At 54.6% G+C, this 21605-nt stretch overlaps 2 protein-coding genes across 3 annotated transcripts; both read right to left on the reverse strand.

Annotated features, from left to right (window-relative positions):
- Positions 1-8298: 8298 nt before the first annotated feature.
- Positions 8299-13679, reverse strand: REM2 (RRAD and GEM like GTPase 2). Of its 2 annotated transcripts, XM_044229739.1 has the most exons (5): positions 11792-13679; positions 10180-10521; positions 9887-9960; positions 8981-9188; positions 8299-8594 (listed from the first exon to the last, which is right to left on the reverse strand). In XM_044229739.1, the coding sequence occupies exons 1-5, from the start codon at positions 11892-11894 to the stop codon at positions 8299-8301; spliced, it is 1023 nt and encodes a 340-aa protein (XP_044085674.1). In that variant the 5' UTR covers positions 11895-13679. The 2 variants fall into 2 exon arrangements, with proteins under 2 accessions (XP_044085674.1, XP_044085675.1); XM_044229740.1 differs by lacking the exon at positions 10180-10521.
- A 2320-nt stretch (positions 13680-15999) lies between these two features.
- On the reverse strand, positions 16000-21602 carry LRP10 (LDL receptor related protein 10). Its single transcript, XM_044230378.1, has 7 exons — positions 21002-21602; positions 20544-20588; positions 19888-20023; positions 18837-19027; positions 17705-18722; positions 17250-17379; positions 16000-17122 (listed from the first exon to the last, which is right to left on the reverse strand). The coding sequence occupies exons 1-7, from the start codon at positions 21033-21035 to the stop codon at positions 16535-16537; spliced, it is 2142 nt and encodes a 713-aa protein (XP_044086313.1). The 5' UTR covers positions 21036-21602; the 3' UTR covers positions 16000-16534.
- Positions 21603-21605: the final 3 nt, after the last annotated feature.

Genomic DNA, 21605 nt, shown 5'->3' on the forward strand with positions numbered 1-21605 from the left:
GCTGGCTCTGAAAGTGGGAGGTGGTACAACGATACTTGTTGACACGGGCACAGGGCTGTCTCGGGTTAGGCATTGTTCTAGTCACTTGGTGTGTACTGAGTTCTTAATCCTCACAACAACTTTGCTTTGTGAACAAGGAAACGGATACCCAAAGAGGGTAAGTAACCTGTAATTGTGGGCGATTACACAGCAAGTTTGGGATTCCAATCCAGGCAGTCTAGCTTCGGATTCTTAGATCCTAATCTCAGCCTGCTGCTCTGGGAGCCAAGGCCTGGGAATTGCTTTTTCTACTTCTGTATCCTGAGTTCTCAGTATGTCCTGCACTTTTCCACTTCCATGTTTGCTCATCTTCTCTCTGCCCGTCTTCTGCTGGTCAAAATCCTGTCCTGTAAGACTCTGAAGCTTTGCTAGCTGATTTCCCTTTTCAGGATTGGTTGTCCTGTTACAAGTCTCATTCTGCCTTTATGAACAGTTCTGTGTAAACTCTTACTAAAAGATGATTATAGCCCGATGAGGCCAGCCACAGACATGTCTTCTTCATTATTGCTTTGCTTTGCATATGTTAGGTGTCTGTTAATTCCCTCTCTGTTCAAGTCAGAGCTAAGCTTTCCGACACCCTTCCTTTCTGGCCTGCGTTCCCTAGCATCCTCCATTCCTTCCTCACCCCTCCAGGAGAGAAGGCAGCTTTACTCTTTTTGGTGTTACCATGGTATCCTCTGATGCTTCCTGTCAAAAAAGTGCTGCTTGCCATCCAACAGAGACTGATGTTTCCATGGCAACCAGGTGATGTGATAGTCGTGAGCTGGCTGCAGGAAAGAAATTCTGGTCTCAGAACTGGATCTGAACCTTCAGGCTTCAAACATCCCTTCTCTTCCCTCCCAACTTCTGCACTTTGTATCCAGGACGTATTTGCTCTCCATGTGCTCGTGGTGGAGAGAGTTCTGTGAGCAGTGAAGCAGACCAACCAATTTAGAACATCTGGGAACATGGAGGCAAGGAAAGAGCTGATCAAAGCTCACTTTTAAAAGTTGGATGAGTTCTGTTAGCTTTCCCACATGATCTCCTCTCAAGAGCCCTTAAGGATTTGGCTGCAGTTACTGGAGGGCCATTAAGCAGTTATTTTTGAGGGCAATGGTAGATGGATGAGGGGCCTGAAGACTGGCAAGGAGCCAGTCAGTGCTGGCTTGCAGGGAGGGGAAGCAGTGACCTTGGAAATCAGAGACTTGTCAAACTCTAGCCAATGTTCCAGAAAGGAAGGCAGCTTTCATTAGCTTTCAAGCATCGTGCAACCTCCTTGTTTAGAAAGGGAGTGCCAAAAATTAGCCTTTTCTGAACTCCTGGGCCCGTCCAAGCCAGAGGGCCTTCACCCTGCAGCAGAACGGTCACACTCTGGAGCAACGCCACGGGCTGCAGATGGCTCTGCTGTCCGAGAGCAGTTGAGTAAACTGGGGGTTCGTCCCTCTGTGACTTGGACTCCTCATCTGTGGGAAGGGAGAGCTAATAGCAGCACCTGTCTCTGGGACCGTGTGAGGCTGAGAAAAAACAGCCAGTGGAGAGGGCTGGAACTTGAGAGCTTGTTATTACTACTGGCCATTGTTATTCTCACTTCCTTCCTGACCTCAGAATGCTCCCCATGTGCAGGGAGAAAAGTGAGGGTGAGGCAGTGGTGAAAGCAATTCTTCCTGGACTGAAGTCCCCTGCTCACAAGGTCCTGGGTCACAAGCAGCCTGGATTTCAGAAGAATAAGTCTCACTGGTTCAGTCCCTTTTTGTGCCTGAAACTGTACATCAGAGGGGCCACTTGGGGGCCCAGCCAGTTCAGTGTCTGCCTTCGGCTCAGGTCATGATGCCAGAGTCCTGGAATGGAGTCCCACATTGGGCTCCCTGCTCAGCGGGGAGTCTGCTTCTTCTTCTGCAACCCCCCAACTCATGCTCACTCTCTCTAAAAGAAAAAATATATATATATATAAAATCAGATAGCAATCAGATGGCTTCAAAAAGTCAAAGTGATTCTCTCCTCAGCCACCCCGTCAGGTACCTTCAGCAGGACTCCTGCTGTTTGCTTTGGCCAGGGAAACCTTGAAGTGTTCCCTGCTACCACCCTTTGCTTAGTGCCCCTCCTCGCCTGCCACAGGAGTCTGCTAGCACCTGCCATCACTGGTCTCCAGGGCTCTGACGACTTCCTTTCAGAGATTTTAAATCAGCTCAGGTCCTCTAAAGACAAATCATAACTGGAATAAAAAAATGGAAAACTGCAGTATAATGCCATCACTTAGGCTTCAGTTTCCAGTCTTTCCTCCTGTTCCCCAGTATTCCTCAAAACAACAAATCTAATAATGGGGGTCCTTTGGAGGCAAGTTGGACCTTTGACAGAGGCACAGCAAGAGAGAACACCAGCGGGGAAGAGGGAGAAGCAGGCCGCCCGGTCGAGCAGGGAGCACAATGTGGGGCTCGATCCCAGGACCCTGGCATCGTGACCTGAGCTGAAGGCAGTCGCTTAAAGACTGAGCCATCCAGGCACCCCATCTATTATTTATTTATTTCTTAAAGATTTTATTTATCTGTTTGAGAGAGAGCATGAGCAGGGGAGGGGCAGAGGGAGAAGGAAAAAGTAGGCTCCCTACTAAGCAGGGAACCCAATGCGGGACTCCATCCCAGGACCCTGGGATCATGACCTGAGCTGAAGGTAGTCACTTAACCGACTGAAGCACCCAGGTGTCCCTCTTTATTTTTTAAAGTAATTTCTGCACCCATTGTGAGGCTCAAACTCACAACCCCAAGATGAAGAGTTACATGCCCCAACAACTGGGCCAGCCAGGTGCCCCCTTAGATTTGCATCTCTGGGTGCTGATGTGCCTTGAGAAGTTAGTAAGCCGTCGGGGTCCCTGAATAAGAGATCAGGACACAGATCTTGGGGGGAAAAAAATTCCAAGGCTCATTTCTGTAATGTTTGACAAATTACAAAGATGTTTCCATTGCATTAGTTATCATGACCATCCTACAAGGTAGGTATTGTTACCTTTATTTTATAATTGGGAAAGCTGAGGTCCAGAAAAGAAGGGAGATTGAGAGGGACTTTCTGCCTCCAGAAAATAGTGGGACTAAGTACTAATTAAAGTGCTGGCAGGGCTCCCATGGAGTCTGTATGGGCACATAGAGTTTACCAGGCCACCAAGCCATGGAGTATGTCTTTTAGAGTCAAAGGGATAAAGGGGCACTTGGCTGGCTCTGTTGGCAGAGGGTGTAACTCTTGATCTCAGGGTTGTGAGTTTGTGCCCCACACTGGGGGGTGAAGATTACCTTAAAAAAAAAAAAAAAAAGACAAGGCACCTTAGCATATCCACCAGAGAGCCACTAAGATGATAAAGGACTCAGAAGCAGGATGCTCTTACCTGGCTTTGGAGTCCCTTGACAACTGGGCTGTACCATCCCCTCAAGTTTTGCTGCCTTACAGGGAGAGTGTCTATCTCACACGCGGGGCTGCCTACCCTGTCCCATGTCTCCTGTGCACTTGTTCACATAGTTTCTCCACAAGGAGTTTCTTCTTCCCCCAATCTAGCCTGCATATATCCTTTAAGACCCAGTTCCTAAAATTTGTCTCCAAATTCTGTTTCTTCATTCAGAATTCTTAGAGGACATGACATAGCCCGCAGATAGATAGTCAAACTGTGGTCCAGTTTGTCTCACATTTCCAACTCAATTGTAAGCTCCTGGAGGGCAGCAGTCGTGTCTTAACCTGTATTTGTTTTTCCCATAGCGCCCAGTGTGGTGACCGGCATTTGGCAGTACTTGAGGGGAACAACAAGGATTTGTGAATGGATGTCCAGGAAAAATGGACTTAGAGTGATGTGGCTAGACCTATGTTAGATTAATAAGATGTATGCATGGGTGGGCTTTCTGGGAGTGAGGGTTTAACCCAGAAGACTTGTGAAATCCCCTTCCATGACTGGCAGGCTTTTAGAATAGGAAAGACCCTGCCCCAGTCTCTCTCAAGAGGGTTAGATGCAGCAGGGCATAACGGCCCACCTTGGAGCAGAGCCCCCGAGTACAAGGGTGCCCTCTAAGATGCAGGACTGGCCTCACCTCTGGCCCTTCCCAGCAGAGCGCACACACTTCCCGTTGTGGGCCCCTGAGGATGCCCTGTGGGACTGCGGGGCTGGGAGCGGGGAGAGGCAAGGGCTGGCTCCTAAAGTGGCGCAGACACAGTTGCATGCTTAAGAGGAGCACGAGGGTGGAGAAGCTACCGCTCCGGCCCCAGGACCCTTCGCTGATCTCTCACACCAGTGGATCAGCCCCCGTGGGCGACTCTGCCTTACCCAGAGAGAGGGAGAAGAATGGCTCTCAGAGAAGACCCCACCTTCCAAGTCTGGCGGGAGCCTGGCTTCAGCTTCCGTCTGTTCTGAGCTCGTCCCTGTAGGCGTCTGGAGGGAACGCACAGATGGGTTGGGCTGATGGGGCTGGCTGAGCGAGGGGGAAGGATGCTTATGGTGTGTGTGGCACCCCTCACGGGGGAGGCCCTGCTATCACCATCTTCAGGATGCATATTTGAAGCTTCAGACACATGAAAAGCACTGGGCCTTTTTCTTCATCTTCCCCTTTGGCCACATTTAACCACTGGTGGTAGTCTTTCCTTGGAAAAGCCCTCTTCCTGGGGCGCCTGGCCGGCTCAGTCAGTAGAGCATGCTACTTTTGATTTCAGAGTGGAGAGTGTGAGGCCCACTGTGGGCATAGAGTTTACTTAAAAAAACAAGAGCCCTCCTCTCTTGGCAGAACCACCGCAAGTTCAAGTCCAGTTCTTCCGCTGCCTTGGTGATGATGGCTGGGTCTCCACCTTCCTCATCTCCTTATCCCCAGGACCCTGTCTCTGGGCTCTCTTTCTCTGCAACATCAAGACTTTGTTTTAAGTTATTTTGTTTTTGAACAGTAATATGTGCCATTGTTAAACATTCAAACAGAAGAAGGATATTCAATGGAAAGTAAACCTCTCACACCCATTCTCCGTGCACCCAGTTCCCCATCCCGGCAGCAATCAGGACCATCAGTGGTTTGTAATTTGTTGGGACACAGACCCCTTTGGCAACCTGAGGAAATCTGTGAACTCTGTTCTCATATGTGCCACTGCACAAACACATCAAACTGTCCCACTTCACAAACATCACAGACTCCTAAAGCCCATGTGTGGTTTGAGGTTAAGGATCCCAGCCTGTATTGTATCCCCTTCCTTAGTGCCTCAGCATAATTTGTGGGTCCTGATACAAAATAAAAATGCAGGGCTTGGGGCACCTGGGTGGCTCAGTTGGTTAGGCTTCTGCCTTCAGCTCAGGTCATGATCCCAGGGTCCTGGGATAGAGCCCCATATGGGCTCCCTGCTCTGTGGAGAGCCTGCTTCTCCCTCTCCCTCTGCTGCTCCTCCTGCTTGTGCTCTCTCTGCCAAATAAGTAGATAAAATACTTTAAAAATAATAATGCAGGGTTCCTTGATCAAAGACATTCAAGTCTGCAACAGCAGTGCCTCAGACCCAGCACGTGGTGCTGTGTGACTGCACTTCTTCCTTCTAGCTCCTCTATTACCATCTTTACGGGGCATTATTCTCACAGCTGTGTCTCTCACCCTAACTTGTTCTGAGTTTCAGGGAGCAGCTGTTCAGGGAGCTGCTGAAACTCTGTATGGATGTTTTTCTACCATCTCAAATTCAAGGGTCTCCAAAATGGAGCCATTTACCCACATCCTCCTTTGCCCCTTAACTCCCAGTTCCTCACCATCCTCCCACCACCTGTGACTCCTGCCTGTACCCAGCTGCTCAGTTGCCAAGTTCCACCAATTCTGACTCACACTGCTGGTGCCTCTGCTTGCCCCCACCTTCTCCCTTGGGATGGCCCTTCATTACTGTCCATATGTATGACTGTTAATTGTCCCCTCAGCTTAACTCTTCAGGACTTGCCTCTGCTACTCTAGTCCATGCACACCTCTCCCAGCCTCCTCCTTCCCAAGGATGGTCCCGATTGTGTCACTTTCATATTCAAAGACCTTTGGTGACTCACTGTCTGCAGGCTTGGGCACAAACTCCTTTTCTTGCCATTTAAGGTACTTAAAAGTAAGGTTCCATCTGAGGGGTTTGAAGTGGCGGGGGGGTTGGAGGTTGGGGTACCAGGTGGTGGGTATTATAGAGGGCACAGCTTGCATGGAGCACTGGGTGTGGTGAAAAAATAATGAATACTGTTTTTCTGAAAATAAATAAATTGGAAAAAAAAAAAAAGCAAAAAAAAAAAAAAAGTAAGGTTCCAAACCTTCTTCTTCATGCTCATCTCCTATCCCTCCTCTTAATGTCCCTGAGGTTTCAACCCAACCATCGGTCCCCTCAAGGGGCCAAGTGTGCTTTTCTGCTTTTTACATTATGAAGTGCCTCTGTTCATGGTCCCCAGAGTTTAGACCTGGCTATTCCCCCATAATCACTTAATTTCTCTGGCCTATTCACCACAGCACCTGCCCATGGCCCTGCCCATTGTTTCCCTTACATTTCTTCTAATGACCTTCTTCCTCTTCCTCTCCCTACTAGAAGGGGAACCTCAGATGCAAATTTGGATAAAATCATTAAGTATCAAGCAGATATGAGTGGGATCCCCGCTCTGTTGCTTACTGACCCCAGGCAAGTTACTTAAACTTTCTTCCATAATAAAAGGTGCAATAACACCTTATATAGTCATTAGAGAATGAACAGAGAAAGGGAATAAATTTCAAAGGGTAATGTCATTATTCATATTATCATCTCATAAACTCTCATGCTGAGCTGGTCCCCCTTGGCTCTTTCCCTGCTGCAGGGATCAGGAGACATCTCATCCCTCTTTCCTTTAAGTTCTGGAAACCTGGGTGGGGCGGAGTGGTCTGGCCCTCAGGTGCTCAAGTAGCTGTGCTGTAGTCTGGGGTGAGGGGAGCTGCTGCCTCTGCTCTCTTTGTTCAGACTCTTGGCTCAGGCAGCAGTAGGCGTAGGCGTCCCCAGGGGAGGCACTGACAGCTTCAGTTCTCACAGGGCTTTGCAGGTGACAGTTGGGGTGGTGGGGGCCTGTCAGGGGAAGTGCGGGCCATCTTCATCATGCCCCAGCTGATGGGCCTCCTTCGTGGATGTGGGCCCCACCTGAAACCAGCCCGGGGCATAGCTTGGGGTAGCTCTGGGTGCTAAATGTGGCCTCCAGCTCACTCTGCAGAATAAGGGGAGGTAAGGTGATGAGGTGTAGGGTGTGGATTTGGTCCCATTGTGTCAGGAAGTTACTAAACCTTCTAGCAATTCTTTGCTCCTCTCCAGGATTGTTTGCTCATCTGCAAAGGGACGAGCTAGACCCAGATATTTCCAAGGCCTGTGGCTCCTTTCTTAGACTACATCAGGACTAAAGTTCTGGAGCCTCCGTGGAGACTTAGGTTCCTTGCTCCTCTGGGCCTAAGCTTTGTCTGTAACAGTTTCCATCTACAACTACCCCTTCTGCAGGGCTTTTGAGAACAGAGTCAAAATGAGCAAATGTAGAAAAGTTCTTTATTGAAAAGGGAAGGGTGGCTCCCTCGCTGGGGGCTCCTGGGCCCTGGCCAAAAGGGGCGGTGCCACCTGCTCAGCTCTTTGCTGTGGCATCTGAAGGCAAAAGTCTGTCCCAACCTTACCTTTAATAACCTTAAAAGGGAAGTGCCCTGGTGTGGTGGTGAATCACAGAATCAACTCTGATGAATAGCGCTTCCAGGCCTTTGCCTTTAAGAACTTCTTAAAGGCAAAGGCCTGGAAGCGCTATTCATCACAAGTGCTGCAACTAAAAACCAGCACGTTTTTAGGAAAAGTCTCAAAGAAGCGTCTCCGTGTCTTTACCTTTAAGGATCTCTTAAAGGTGAGGCGTGCTCACGCGGAGTATAAAGGTGGAGAACTGGAAAGGGGTCTACCAAGCACTTTCCCTGTTCTCGCTTTTAGGATCTCTTTCCGGGAGAGGTGGTCAAGTCGTGACTTAATAATTAAGTCAAAACAGCTGGCGGAAGTATAGCCCCTCGGGCCCTCCAGAAGCCACCTTGCCCCCTGGCCGCAGCGCGCCCGCCCGCGGGTCTGCGTCCTTGCCTTCTAGGCGCTCTGGGGCGGAGAGGTAGCCGGGGACGCGCAGTGGTGGCGGGGGCTGGAGGCGACGCAGGCGGGTGGCCGTGCGCCCTGGGCGTTTTTGGTTTCCTAGACGGTCTTCGCAGAGGAAGCCGGACGGGGGCGGGGCAGGGCGAGGTGAGGGGCAGCGGAGGGCGCGGTGACCATGGCGACCGCGGTGACCATGGCGACCGCGGCTCAGAGCACGGAGAGGTCGTGACACGACCTGGAGCGCTGCTTGAAGAACTTGGCGTTGCGCGGCACCAGGTTGGCCAGGAAGCGCTTGGCCTTCTTGGTGAGGCTCTCGCGGCGCGCGGGCGGCGGGGTGCCGTCTGGGCAGCCCCACTCGGGCCTCGGGGCCCCGGCGCGGCTCCGTCCCTGGCGCAGCCGGATCTGGCGCACCGCGCCCTCGAAGAGCTCCCGCGTGTTGTGGTGCAGCGCGGCCGACGTCTCGATGTGTTTGCAGCTCAGGGTCCCTGCCAGGTGGCGGCCTTCTGCGGGAATGGAGGGGTTGAGGCGCCCTCGGGCTGCACGGCCCGGGCGGGGTGGGAGGTGGGGTCTGGGGGAGGAGGAGGTGCCGGGTGCCTTAGAGAGGGGTCGTGGCCTGTGAATCTCTAGAAACTGAGAACAAGGCAGGGATCACGCAGAGGACCGTGGTGGTGCGGAGGGCAGGAGAGACAGGGGCCTTGGATTGGAGAAGAGGGGAGGAGTGAAGGGAAGGCGTTCTCCGGCCCTAGGCGTGGGCACTGAGAGTCTGCCCTTAGCCTGCTAAAGGGTAAAGGCAATTGTTTGCACACCTGGAACGGTAAAAGGGCCTTGCGGAGAAGAGGCGACCTGGAAGGGAGAGATCTCAGGTATGGATGAGGTACAGGATACTCACCCTCCAGTGAGACCTCCCGGGAGCGGGCCAGGTCGCTCTTGTTTCCCACGAGGATGACAGGGAGGTCGTGGTGGGGCCTCCCAGCTCGCAGCCGAAGTAGGGTCTCTGGAACTTTGGAGAAACTTCGCCGGTCGGTGACTGAGAAGACGATGAGAAAGGCATCCCCGGTCTGAAGGCAGTGGTCCCGCAGCCACCCCCCTGCGTCCCCCTGCATATGGGCAGAGAGTGGTGGAATGTCAGGGTTGGAGGCCAGGGAGCACCCGTCCAGCACCTGCATCTCAAGGATGAGGAATCTGGGTGTGAGGGAGAAGCCACCTGCTTAGGACCATAGAGCTAGTTAATGGCAGAATCTTCATAACCTGAAGGGTGCTTGTGGAGGAGAGGGTGGTTTATAATGTGAGCCCCAAATGGGAGAATTGGGGACACAGGGTCCTAGACCGGGATAGCCCATCCTACTTTCTTATGCTTAATCTCTTAGTTTAAAAATCAATACTCTTCAGCTGTATGTAATCTGGCCTCTCATTTCTATGTAGTAATCATTTATGTTCAAATATTCACAAATCCTCACTTTCCCCCCTTCCCTGGTATTCCAGAGCCCTGAGCTCTCCTCCTGTCAGATCAGAGTCTTCCAGGCTGGAAAATCTATGGATGGGGTTAGTTTCAGGGTGTTCAGCCTCGCTCACAGCTGCAGGGTTTGTCAAATTCAGATCCTAACTTCCCTCTGGGTCAGAAGATCCCAGAAAGACAGAGGCACTCAGTGCCATGGCATGCACATTGATGTGGGCCTCTGCTCTCTGAGATAATCCGTGTGAAAGGCCAGGTTCTAGAACATACTGGAACCAAGGCCTACAATGCCACCAGCCTTTGGCCAGACTCTGCCCCTCCCCAGCTCTCCTAGGTTCTTACCTGTTCCCAGATGTCATAAACAACTAGAGTCACTTCCTCCTTATCCACCGTGATGCGTCTTTCATAAGTGTCCTCTGTTGGGAAATAAAGACAGAATAGAGCCCATTAGGAGGCTTCCCAACACTTGTGAGACCTGGTAACCAGGGACCCCCTCCAGGGAGGTTGCCACAGAAAAGCACTAGAATAGCTTCTCTTAGGTTCTGGCCTCCAGGGGCTGCCCATGCCTTGAGCTCTTCCATCCCTGACTAGGGCTCCACAGGTGCCCTTGACCCTTACAGGGCTCCCCCAAATACCTGGGTTCTCCGGCTCATGAGCACTGTCTCCCTGGAGACCACCGAAAGTGCCTGCTAGGGTGCTCTTGCCCACGCCGCTCTCCCCTACCAGCATGACCTTGAAGATGCCATCCTTTTGGGTGGGGCCTGCCTCCCCTGAGCCCAAGGAGTCAGAGGAACCAGAGGATGAGGCTTGAGGTGGCCAGTCAAGTTCATCTATGGCCTGGGCGCGCCGCAGCTGGTGCTTGTAGGGGACAGGCATACTGCCTCTTCGTCTGGGGGCCCCTGGGGCAGGGGGTGGCCCACCCCGGTCCAACCCTGCCAGCAGCTTCTCTGGCTTCTTCAGCAGTGAGGCATCTGTTTCTGGGGGGGGCAAAGAGAAGGAAGCTATGAGTGGGGGTATGCCTAGCCATCTGTAGAGGGCTCAACCCTGCCTGCTGTGGCCTCAGAGCCCCAGTGGATGACAACCCAGAAGGAGCTGAGAATGTTTGACCTGGCCTCTGACACTTAACTCCCCCAGAAGCCTGAACTGGTAGGGCTCAAAGGAGCCGAACTAGAGGCTTACCCAATGTGGGTCCAGCCACATGTTCAAAACGTGCCCCATGCAGGGGAGGCAACTTGTATGTAGGCTTGCACGCCCACAGACCTCACGCTGACACACAGGCACACCCCCAGACTAGGCCTCTGGCCCCCAGAGGCCGCCCTTCCTTCTACTGAGAGGCCCTGCCTTCTACTGGAGAGACCCTGACTTCTACTGCCTCCCAATCCAGGTAATCCTTCCAACTGGGGAGGGGTGAAGGGGATGAGAAGCTGATGCTGCTGCCCAGGATCTGTGGGGGCGGGGGTGGGGCAAAAACTTTGTGGGGAGTCTGTTCCCAGGGAAGGGACTTTGCTAGTTATGATGTGTGCAGTGCCCCCGCCCCTGTGCGTGAGAAGAGCAGCCTCTTCTCATGGCCCCACAGGTGAGAATCTCCCCAGTGTATGGTTGTGTGTGAGAATCTTTCTGCATCTCTAGCAGCCCCTATGAGTCCCAGAGATCTTCTGTTCGCGGTGAGGTAGAGGGAGGGAGGGAGTGGGGGGGAGAGTGAGAGTGAGAGTGCGGGAGCCTGAGACGTGAGCGAGAGGGAGAGTGACAATGCATGGGTCAGGGTAACTGGAGGAAGAACGACAGACACAACAAAGGGGGATGGCGAGAGGCTGGAAATAGCCCAGGATCAATAGTTGGCTGGCAGCCAGGGCCTCCAAGAGCCAGTGAAACCCTTCCAACAGGTCCCCAGGGCAGCCCCCAGCCAGTGATTCCCAGGCTGGTGGGCTACCCCTTCCCTTCCCCCCCATCCCTCCTGCCCATCCCAGCCTCTTAGGAGTGAGGCTGACCTAGGGTCTGAGCACCAGTTTCCCCAGCGAAGCCCTGGGAGTGATGGGGGAGGGGGCGTTTAGGCAGCACCCCGGGGGGCCCCCAGCCCAGCCCAGCCTCAGTTCTGGTGTGAGCGGGAGGCTTCCCCACTTCCTAAGTTGCTCTTCCCCTTTGCTGTTTGGGTTCAGGCTCCGTCAACCCCCAGTTCTGACCTCCCCACCAGAGCTTCAGCTCCCACCCCCATGGTTTTAGCTGGAACCTACCCAGCTCAGTCCTCACCTGGTGTGGGCGTCCCTGGAGGGGAGGCCTGGTGGCTGCTGGAGGGGCATAGTGCTGTGGTTTCTGTGTCCATGTCCATGTCGGTGTCGAGGTCCGTGTGCATCCGTGTGCGTGTGCAGCCCCGCGGCTTGCAGTACCCACTCCCTCACTCAGCAGCACTGTCAGCTTTTCCCTTAAATACCACCCCCTTGCCCTCCTCCCCCCGACACCTGGGGAAATTGTCCCGCCCCCTGATGAGGTCACACATGCTAATGAGCAGTGATGTCAGCGGGATTCCCTCCTTTCTGCCCCCCCCCTTCCTTTGTGTCGCTTCCCTCTCAGAGCACACACACTGCAGAGTCTGGTTAAGACCTGACCATAACGAAGTCAGAGGGGCAAAAGAGACGGGTTCAGAGAAGCCGGGTGAGGGTCTGGTGGGTAAGGGAGCTGAGGATGGCAGGAGGCAAGGACCCAGGAACTGGGAGGTCTTTCTCCAGGTGTTGGGACTGTGAGTCATTTGTCTGTGGACTCCCCACCCCCAAGCCCTGTGTCCAGCTCAGAGTGGGTGCTCAGTGGCTAAATGGACGGCCTAGAGGCAGAAACCAAGAGATTTGGGGTCACCCTGGCACCAAGTTTCCCCATCATCCTCTCCTTCCCCATACCACCCCTTCTGGGCTAAGACCCACCACAGTAGCCATTTCCCAACTTGGCCCCTAGGCAGATGGGTGCTCTGAAGAGGAAGTGATGGCTGCCTGCTTCGGGCAGCTTCATTGGTCACTAGGTTCAAGCGGGTGCAAACCATAGGGGGACTGCCTCTCCTTCCCTCCCACACTGCCAGGCCCACCAACCTAGTGTTAATATGGGCAGGACAGAAGAGGGAGGTTGAGCTAAGCCCTCTAGAAGTTCCAGAGCCCCAGTGCCAGCCCCACTCTGTGCTCTCTGTGGCACCACCAGCCCTCTGGACCTGCACACCCTTCTCTGCCCCTTTGTTAGAAGCCAGGATTGGCTCTGCTGCTCCTTTTCTGCCTGGGTCCGTTTCACTTCAGGCTCCAGCTCTTCTCTTTCCTTCCTGACAGGGCAGGCACCCACACAGACCTGACAGCTCCCTGGCTCCTCACCCTGTGTTTGTTGCCAGGTGCTGTGCTAAGCTCCCTCCTGAGTTCTCTCCTTTCATCCCCATGACCTGCAGGCTGAGTGGTAGGCGTCTGTCCCCAGTGGTGGGTTCCTGTCCCCAGATGGATTGTGCAGCTGGGAAATGGGGATACCAGGATTCCCACTCTGATTTTTCCAGTACCAAAGACTGTTTTTCATCTCTTAAGTTGCCTGGTCTTAAATATTCCAGTTGTCTCCTGTTATTGGGAATGGTCTGTATGGTAATCTTTGGAGGACTCCTCCAGTGGAAGAGACATAGAGTGATCTTGGACTGATGTGCAGTGATCACTTATCTGGATGTGAACTACAGGGCGACATTCAGGGTCTAGGGGGAGCCAAAAGGACTCCTGAGAGAACTACCATACTTTTGCACCTTTCTCAGTGGACAGACTCTCCAGTCCTCAGTCACAGCCCACTTGTCTTTCCTTACTCGCAGTTTCAGAATGTCCCTGCGTATCCCCGTACTCAACATATAGAGTAGCAAGGGGCCCCTGGTAGCCTAGTGGCAAGGGAAGCAATACTCCAAAAAACTTTGAAAGCAGGCAGAAACATTTAAAAAGTGGTTGGAGGGCATTTGGCAAAAAGGAAAACCGCTTCCTTGACACTGTAACAGCCTCTGAAAGCAGCGTTATGGAGAGGCCACTGGTTTCTCTGAGGGATCTTCAGCGCTCTACGAATGTATAGCCTATTGCAGAAGTGCTGAAGAGCAGTATGCTTAGAATGATTTCCTTCCAAAATGAGTTTTAAAAGTTTCACATTGTAGGGGCGCCTGGGTGGCTCAGTGGTTTAAAGCCTCTGCCTTCGGCTCAGGTCATGATCCCAGGGTCCTGGTATTGAGCCCCGCATCAAGCTCTCTGCTCGGTGGGGAGCCTGCTTCCTCCTCTCTCTCTCTCTGCCTGCCTCTCTGACTACTTGTAATCTCTATCTACCAAATGAATAAATAAAATCTTTAAAAAAAAAAGTTTCACATTGTAAAAGGGTGAGCTTTGTGTATCTGGAAAATTCACTTAGGTGGTTGGATTCATTTCTAGGATATGAGATGAGAATGGGTCAGGGTATCGCAGACCCCAGCAGGACTCAGCCAGCTTTGGGTCCTAGGAGCTGGCTTTCACCTTGAGCCACCATCTCTCTTGTCCCACTAGTAAGAGGTTGCGCACTGGCCCTGTCCCGGCTTCCTCAGGAGTGGGAGGGTCTGTGGAATAGTGGGGCAAAGGTAGAGATTTGGAACTGAACCAATCCAGGTTTCACTCTGCATCTCTGTAGAGGCTGGGTTCATCTCCTATCTCCTCTGAGAATGCTCCTGAACCTGTGAACTGGGTTGACGATGCTCGTGGCATAGCCTTGTTATGAGGGTTCACAACACATGAGAAAGGATCTGGCACTCGGCAGGTTACCCAGCTCTCTGGTGCTCCCACAGCCTTAGGCAGTATAGCTGCAGGTCCCTCTCCCCTCGAAGCCAGGCCTGGAGCTTGGTTCGGGTAGATTCTCAAAGACTGAATTCTGGTCTGTGCCGTTATCTCAGAGTCCCAGGCTGATCTCCATCTCGTGGTGAGAACGCCTCCTTGCAGAGGCGCCTCCTATGCAGAGCCTTGGCAAGAGTCCCACACCTTGACACTGAGAACTTTGGATGGCTGTGTTTCAGTCCTGATAGGATGTGAGGTGGTCCCGTTTCTTTTCCTTAGGCCATGGTGACTGCTCTTTTCCTTAGGCCATGGTGACTGCTCCCCAAGGCCCCACCTCTCCTGAGTGGACCCTCTTAGTTTCCCCATGCTGCCTGCACAAGGCTGATCCCCTCTCCACCGACCTGGTGTTCCACTCCCATCTTCTAGGGCATATACCCAGCACCTAGAGAAACTTCTTTGAGGCCCAGAAATCCAGACACACAGCCCTTCCCAGTCAACTCTACCCTCGGGTCTTCCCTCTCTGGCTTTCTAAAGCATTTCATCCTGAGTAGCATTCTTTTACCTTAAGTCTTTCTCCACATTCAAGTTAGAAACACTACCCAGGAGGTAAAAGGTCTGGAACAGGACAAGGGATGAAGCTATGGCCTGAAGGTTTTTTCGAAAGGCTATGAAGAGAGGAGCAAGGAAGAGGCACAGACCACTGATGGGGAGGTGTGGGAGGGAAATCAGCACTCCCTGCTTCTCTGGGCCTGACACTGGGGGAACCCAGGGACTGTGAGCACTCAGGAAGTCCCAAAGGGGCAAGAGTCAGCAAGGATGGGGATCTCTGAAGGCCCTTCCCCAGTCTCTGGAGAGTGGAGTGAAAGGATTCTGGCTCTTTCCTAAATCAAGATTCCATGATCCTGTGACTGTACCACATTCACCCTCTGCCACTCCTCTAGGCTCTTGCTCCCTGGGAGGAGGAAATATGCAGTTGGGGCTGGGTTGTGAGGATGCTGACAGGCTGTGATCAACAGGGCCCCTCCACCAGGGGTAGGGAGAAACCAGGCCTGTCAGGAAGGGTAAGGGTAAGCCTGAGGGAATTCTGCTTCTATGGGGGAATGCCTCCTTTCCACTCATGGGGCACCGTGCCCACCTTTGGATTTGGTCAAAGTCATGCCAGCATCTTCATACCCCAAATGATTATGATTTTTCCCTCGATTTATGTCTCGCCTAGGACAGACCGTAACTGCTTCGTGGGTCGGGTGATGGGTGGAGGCCAGGAGTCGTGGCTCCTGTCCTCCACTAGGGACATTCTGCTTCTATGATCTGTGCTCTAAGAGAACTCCATAAACGGGAACCTTCCCAGTTACACGGCTTAGCTGGCTCACCAGACTTCTGGCCTGGAGGTGAGTAAAGAGGCTTGGTGCTTACCCCTGGTGTCACTTACTGTAAGAGCTGAGTGAGCCCCAGGGGTGGGTGGGGGCGGTGGAGAGAGTTGGTCCCTAGGGTTCTGGGAGCTTTCTTACCCTCTAAGTGGTCTAAAAACCAAGGGTATATGGTTGGAAAGTGAGTAGGAAGAGGGCAGGAATGGGAGGGCAGACCAGAGGCCTTCGCAGCGAGGAGCATGGGGAGGCAAACATAAGCTGAGATGGGTAGGGATGGGACTGTGGTCATAGCTCATTTACAAAAATCTGAGATTTCTTGTTCTTTTATTTTCAACCTTGACTTGCTGGGCAATGACCTAGCTATGGGACAAAAGCATTTTTTTGGTGCTCTTTTTATGAGCCAGGCCTGGTAGGAAGGATTATAGTTGGCAAAGCCTCAGGTTCTGCCCAAATCCTTCCCCTGAGGGCTAGAGGTCTCCAGCCAGTTGACATTCTGGTGCTTCAAGGCCACTTCTGGGTAAGGGTTTGGTAAGGATGGAGTGTCCAGGCCTATGACCCTTTAAGAAATTTACTTTTTAAAAACAGCCACATGGGTGGTGGTGGTGTGGGGAGACGGTCGTGGTAGAGACTGCGGTCTTGGGCATGTGCAGAGGGAGCTCTGTGGGAGCCCTTTCCCTGCCTGAGGGATACCTAATTTTACAGCAGCTACACAGGGTCCACAGGAGGCTCACCAAGGCCCCTCAGACGGAGGGTCAGGGAAGGAAGTAGGGGAAGGGAAGCCGAGCTGCCCTCTAAAGGGTTGTTGTCATGGTAACCAGGGCCCCCATGGGCGCTGGGTCACCTCAGGCAAGCAGTGGCTCATCCTCTGCTTCAACCACCCAGACCCCCGGCTCAGCCAGCGGCAACAGAAGCACATCATCCTCGTCCTCTGGAGAAAGGACTGTGGTGTGGGGTTCAGGTGGGGTTCGAGGTGGTCCTGGGGGCCGAAAGCTGGGCAGGAGGCGGCCTCGCAGGGCCTGTACCACTCCAGACAACAGTGACGGCTCTAGGGGTATGGAAGGCAGTGGCCCTGGGGCCTCGGAGACAGTAGTGGGGGCTGGAGATGCACTGGTAGGTGGAAGGGGAGCCTTGACAGGCAGTGGAGGTGCCTGTTCCCCATCCTGCCCACCCACCGCCCCACCCTCCCGGGCAGGACCTGTGTTGCCATCCGGAGACTCAAGGGGAGCGGAAGAAGGTGTGACCTGCGATCTGGTCTCAGGGCTCCGGGCTGGGGGGTTGGCTCGAGGAAGCAGGCCCCAGCGGCGGAGCCGGCGCACCAGCCTGCGCACAGAGCGGCCCCGCTGGCGGCGGCGGGCACCTGAGGCACCCCCTGGAGTCATGTCCTGCCGCAAGATCTGCAGCAGGGAGCGCAGATTGCCGAGCACTGAGTTCTGCAAGGAGAGGAGGCAGATGACAGGGTCAGTTGCGGGGAGGGCCACAAGCCTAAAGAAGGATGGTACGGTGGTGGGGCCCAGGAGGCTTGGAAGCAGGAGGGATGAGGGCTGGGAGGTCACTTACATCGTTAGGGTTCTCTGTAGGGAAGTCCTCTACAGGTGGGATGGCGCCCTGGGCAATGAGCTGCCCGTAGGAGGGTGGCGCCTGCTGCTGCACGATCTCAGCCTCCATCCGGGACAAGGGGGCAAAGATGCTGGAGGGAATGAGGGCTGCTTAGTCACAGGTGGTGCCAGCCAGAGCAGCCTGTCTGAGCCCGGCCGTGTCTCTTCCCTCCGCACCCAGGCCAGGATAGCTGAGCTAGGCCCTAGCTTTCCCAGAAGTCCCCTAAGGTTCCCCTCCTTCCTTGAGATTGCTTTCAGCATCAAGACCTGTCCTCAGAGGAGCACCCTGTCCCCCAGCTGGACAACTCCAGGAGCCAACCCATAAGCAGGTCCCCAGAACATGTCCACGGTGCAGGCACTGTCACAGTCTTGCCCTGGGTTCCCCATTCCCTGACGGCTGGGTGCACCCTTACTGACCTGTACTCCTGCGTGCGAATGGCATAGAGCTTGCAGGTGCAGCCTAGGGCGATGACCAGAAGTAGGCCGCATACCAGGCTGCCAATGACAGCGGCTGTGATGACCTTGCGCGGTAGGGCGTAGGAGCAGTCCCATTCGTCGCTGCCGTCAGCGCAGTCTGGCTGCCCATCGCACACCCAGGTCTCATACACACACTTCTCATCCCGGCAACGGAAGTTGCCAGGCTGGCAGTGCCGGCAGCGTCTCTCGTCTGCTCCGTCGGCGCAGAAGGTCTGGTAGTTGCAGCGGTCAGCAGGCAGGTAGCAGGCGGTGGCCCCGGGGGTGCCCGGCGCCCCACAGGGGAAGTGTCCAGGTGGGCAGCTGGGGCAGTTTTCCTCGTCTGTGCCATCAGCACAGTCCCAGGAGCCGTCACAGCGCTGCGCCTCACTGTAGCAGCGCTCCCCCAGGCCCTCGCTGGCCCCCAGGCTGGCGCCCAAGCCGCAGGGTCGATCCCAGGGCAGGCAGTAGCCCCGCACATGGTAGGTGGCGTTGAAGCCGTGGCCATTGCTCCAGGCAACTGTGTGGTAGGCCACGATGGCCTGGCCGGACAGCGTCTCCACAGTGACAGCCTTGCCGTTGCTGAAGTGGGTGAGGCTGCGCAGCAGCCTAGAGGTCTTGGGAGGCCCAGGGCCATCATACACATGTACCGCATCTCCATAGCCTAGGTCCAGAGCCGTGAAGCGCACTGCCAGCCGCCGACCGTCATGGGGGTCCAGCAGCCAGAGGCAGGACTGGGGGTGGGAGACGGAGGCCAGGTGTGTGTAGCCCGGGGAAGAGAAGACCCCATAAAAGTCTTCCAAGGTGTGATTGCAGGGTGGGGTGGGGACAGGGGCCGGGGTCAGGTCAGGGAAGGGGTCTGAGCTGCAGCCTGCCTCATCAGAGCCATCGCCACAGGCATCGATGCTGTCACAGCGGTGGGCCAAGGGCACGCAGCGGTGGTTCAGGCACTGGAACTCTTCTGGCAGACACATCAGCCAATCTGCAGGAGGCACAGAGAAGGTGTGAAACAGGGGAGCCGGTGGCATCCTCCCCTCCTCCCTAGGGCTTCTACTACCTGTTCTTCTAGTTCTAGAGATCTCCCTATCTGGCGTACCTTGGCTGTAGGAGAGCAGGAAACCCTGGCCCAGGGGTGCTCTGGCTCCGGCATAGCTGTAGGTGATGGTGACGTTGCCCCCAGGAAGCTGCAGGGGGCTGGCTGGTGCCTCACACAGGGAGATCTGTGGCTGGAGAGGGGAGCGCAGAACTAAGCGTTCTGAGCCACAGGCCAGGTGCAGTTTTTGGAACCTACAGGAGTGGAGGAGAGTGGGACAGGAGTTTTGTTTTTGTTTTTGTTTTTTGTTTTTCATTTTTAAAATTTTAAGTAACCTCCACACCCAATGTGGGGCTTGAACTCACAACCCAGAGATCGAGAGTCCCATGGTCCACCCACTGAGCCAGCTAGGCGCCCCATGGATGGGAGATATTCTTGACCACCGCTAGCTTCTTCCATTCCCGGGGCTGTCAGGTCCCTTCTACCCTAAGAAGCACAAGCCCCTGCTTATCCACAATCCAAATCAAACAGCCAAATGAACTCAGCCAAATTTCTGCAGTTAATGGCAGTAGTCCTAACAGAGGCCAGTGGCAGCATGGCATTCTGCTTCCTCGATCTCTTCCCAGACAGCCCCCTTTGCCCTTTCTGGGTAAATTCAAGAGAGTGACTCTATGAAGCAAATAGCTAGGTACTTAACATGGGCCCCAATCCTATGACCAAAGTCAGAGGAGACTGGGGAGAGCTGTACCGCTTAAAAGATATGGGGGGCTGAGGAAGGTTCTATGCTAATTAAGAATAGCTTTTGAAACCTAGGCGAGGATATGCAATGGATTGAAGGACTCCTCAGAGCACCCATACTGGAGCCCAAGGACTGTTTCTAGAGCACCTGCTGTCCTTCAGAGAGGGCCAGAATCCAAGCTAGATGTTGGCCCCAGCTCGGCTTTAATGCACTGTGTCTGGGCCAGAACTGGCCAGGCTTTTAGGGCAGACTCGGCCAAATCAAATTCTACTCTTCCACCAGGTGACAGGGAGGGACACTCCATGGAGAAGTAATTCCTGAAGGCTTTCCCATGGTGAAGGAGGGAGGGTGATAGGGTCTTGCTCTGCTTCTCACCTCACTGTTACGGTCTGCTCCCTGCTCCCCAGGATAAGCCAGGTGCAGTTGGCAGGTGCACTGCGGCTGTCCCGGCCTAGGGGCCTCTGTAAGGTGCCCTGCACTTCCAAGAGCACTGCTGGAGGGTCCTCACAGGCTGGAGAGGGAGAAAGGTATAAGGACACTGGTTGAGAGTTACTGTTATACCCCTACCCCCCATCCCCCTTGAGGGCTCTAAAGGCCTGAGCTCTTTAAGGAGCAGAGAAACTCCCCCTCTCTGTCCACACACCTACACCCACACTCTAGAATCATAAGGGCCCTCTAGAATCATAGTCTTTAACGGGCCCCATTCTTTCCCATAGTCATTAATATCAACACTACAAATGAGCTGAGGTCTGCTTTGTGCCAGCCACTGGGCCAGGAGGAAAAGGAAATACTGTCTCTACAATCAGGGAGACTACATTCTGGCTAGGGAGATCAAGAATGGATATTTGGAAAAAAAAATAGTATGTAACTACCAGGTGTATAGTATGTAACTATCCCGTTTTTAAAATAAGGATGGATGATCTCCACTCTAAAACTATGGTAGATGCCAGAGGAATTCAGAGAAGAGAGAATCCTCATGGGTCTTCTCTTATTCCCAAGCCCTTGGGGTCCCAGCCGCATCCTCCACTCACCAGGATTTGGGAAAATGATCCGGTCTGGATGTGCCAGAGCGCCTCCTAGAGGAAGAGCGAGAAAGGGCCGGGGAGTGAATCGGCCCTAGTTTTCTTCACCTGAGCAACTCAAGGAGGAAAGAAAGGGAGCCATCTGGGACTTCCGGGTAGTTTAAAGGAAGGGGCAGCAGAGCAGGGGGAGGCTGCGCTGTGTGACCTCGAGGGAAGGTACGGCAGCACGGCCTGGGGAGTGGGAATGGCGATGGAGGGAAGCCCGAGGGAGGATGAGGGCTGAGGGGAGCGGCTGGCAGCTTCCCGGGCGCTGGGGCAGGCAGCGTCGGAGGCGGCGGCAGGGGCTGGGAGACACCGACAGGCAGGGGAAGTGAGGGGCGGCAGAGGAGGAAGGCAGTGAGCTCCCGGGCTCTGTGACAGCCCTAGGGGCGGGGTGCCGGCTGAGTAGTCTCGTTTCGGTTTCTTACCCAGGAGGAGGAAGAGGAGGGTGGTGGGCAGCATCCTGAGCCGTCCGGAGGTGCAGGAAGAGTCCCGGAGCTTCCGTCGTCTATCCCGTGGGGAGGTGGCGCCGCTCCAGCGGTCCAGACCCCCCGCTGCCGCTTCCCCGAAGGGGCTCCATGGCCCGGACTCCCCCACCGGTGCTCTGGATGCCAGGGCTGGGGGCGGGGAGGGGGCCGCCGTCCGGGAGCAGGGGCGGTGCCTCGCTCCAACTTCGGAGTTGTTTTCCCCGGCCGCCGCCGCGCTTTCCCCCAAGGCCAGCTCCCGAAGTCCCGGGAATCGGTTCGAGGCCCGGCGCTTAAGCGCGCCCTCGCCGGGAGCCCGCCCGCAGGCCGCGAGCGCCCCTGTCCAGGCCCGGCCGCCACCTGCCGGGGCTCGAAGCCACTTCCTCTTCGGGCCAAACTTTAACGACGGTCAGCCCCCAGGGCCGGCCCGGGCGCGGCACAACTTCTCCTGCGCGTCCAGCCGGCGGGACGCGGCAGGGGATTGCGGGAGGGGGACGGGAGGCTCGGCCCAGTTCCCCGGCCCTAGCCCGGGCGGTACCCCCTGCCAGCCCAGGGGTTGGAGGAACCC

Source organism: Neovison vison, chromosome 13 (genome assembly GCF_020171115.1).
Source record: "Neovison vison isolate M4711 chromosome 13, ASM_NN_V1, whole genome shotgun sequence".
Taxonomy (NCBI): Eukaryota; Metazoa; Chordata; class Mammalia; order Carnivora; family Mustelidae; genus Neogale; species Neogale vison.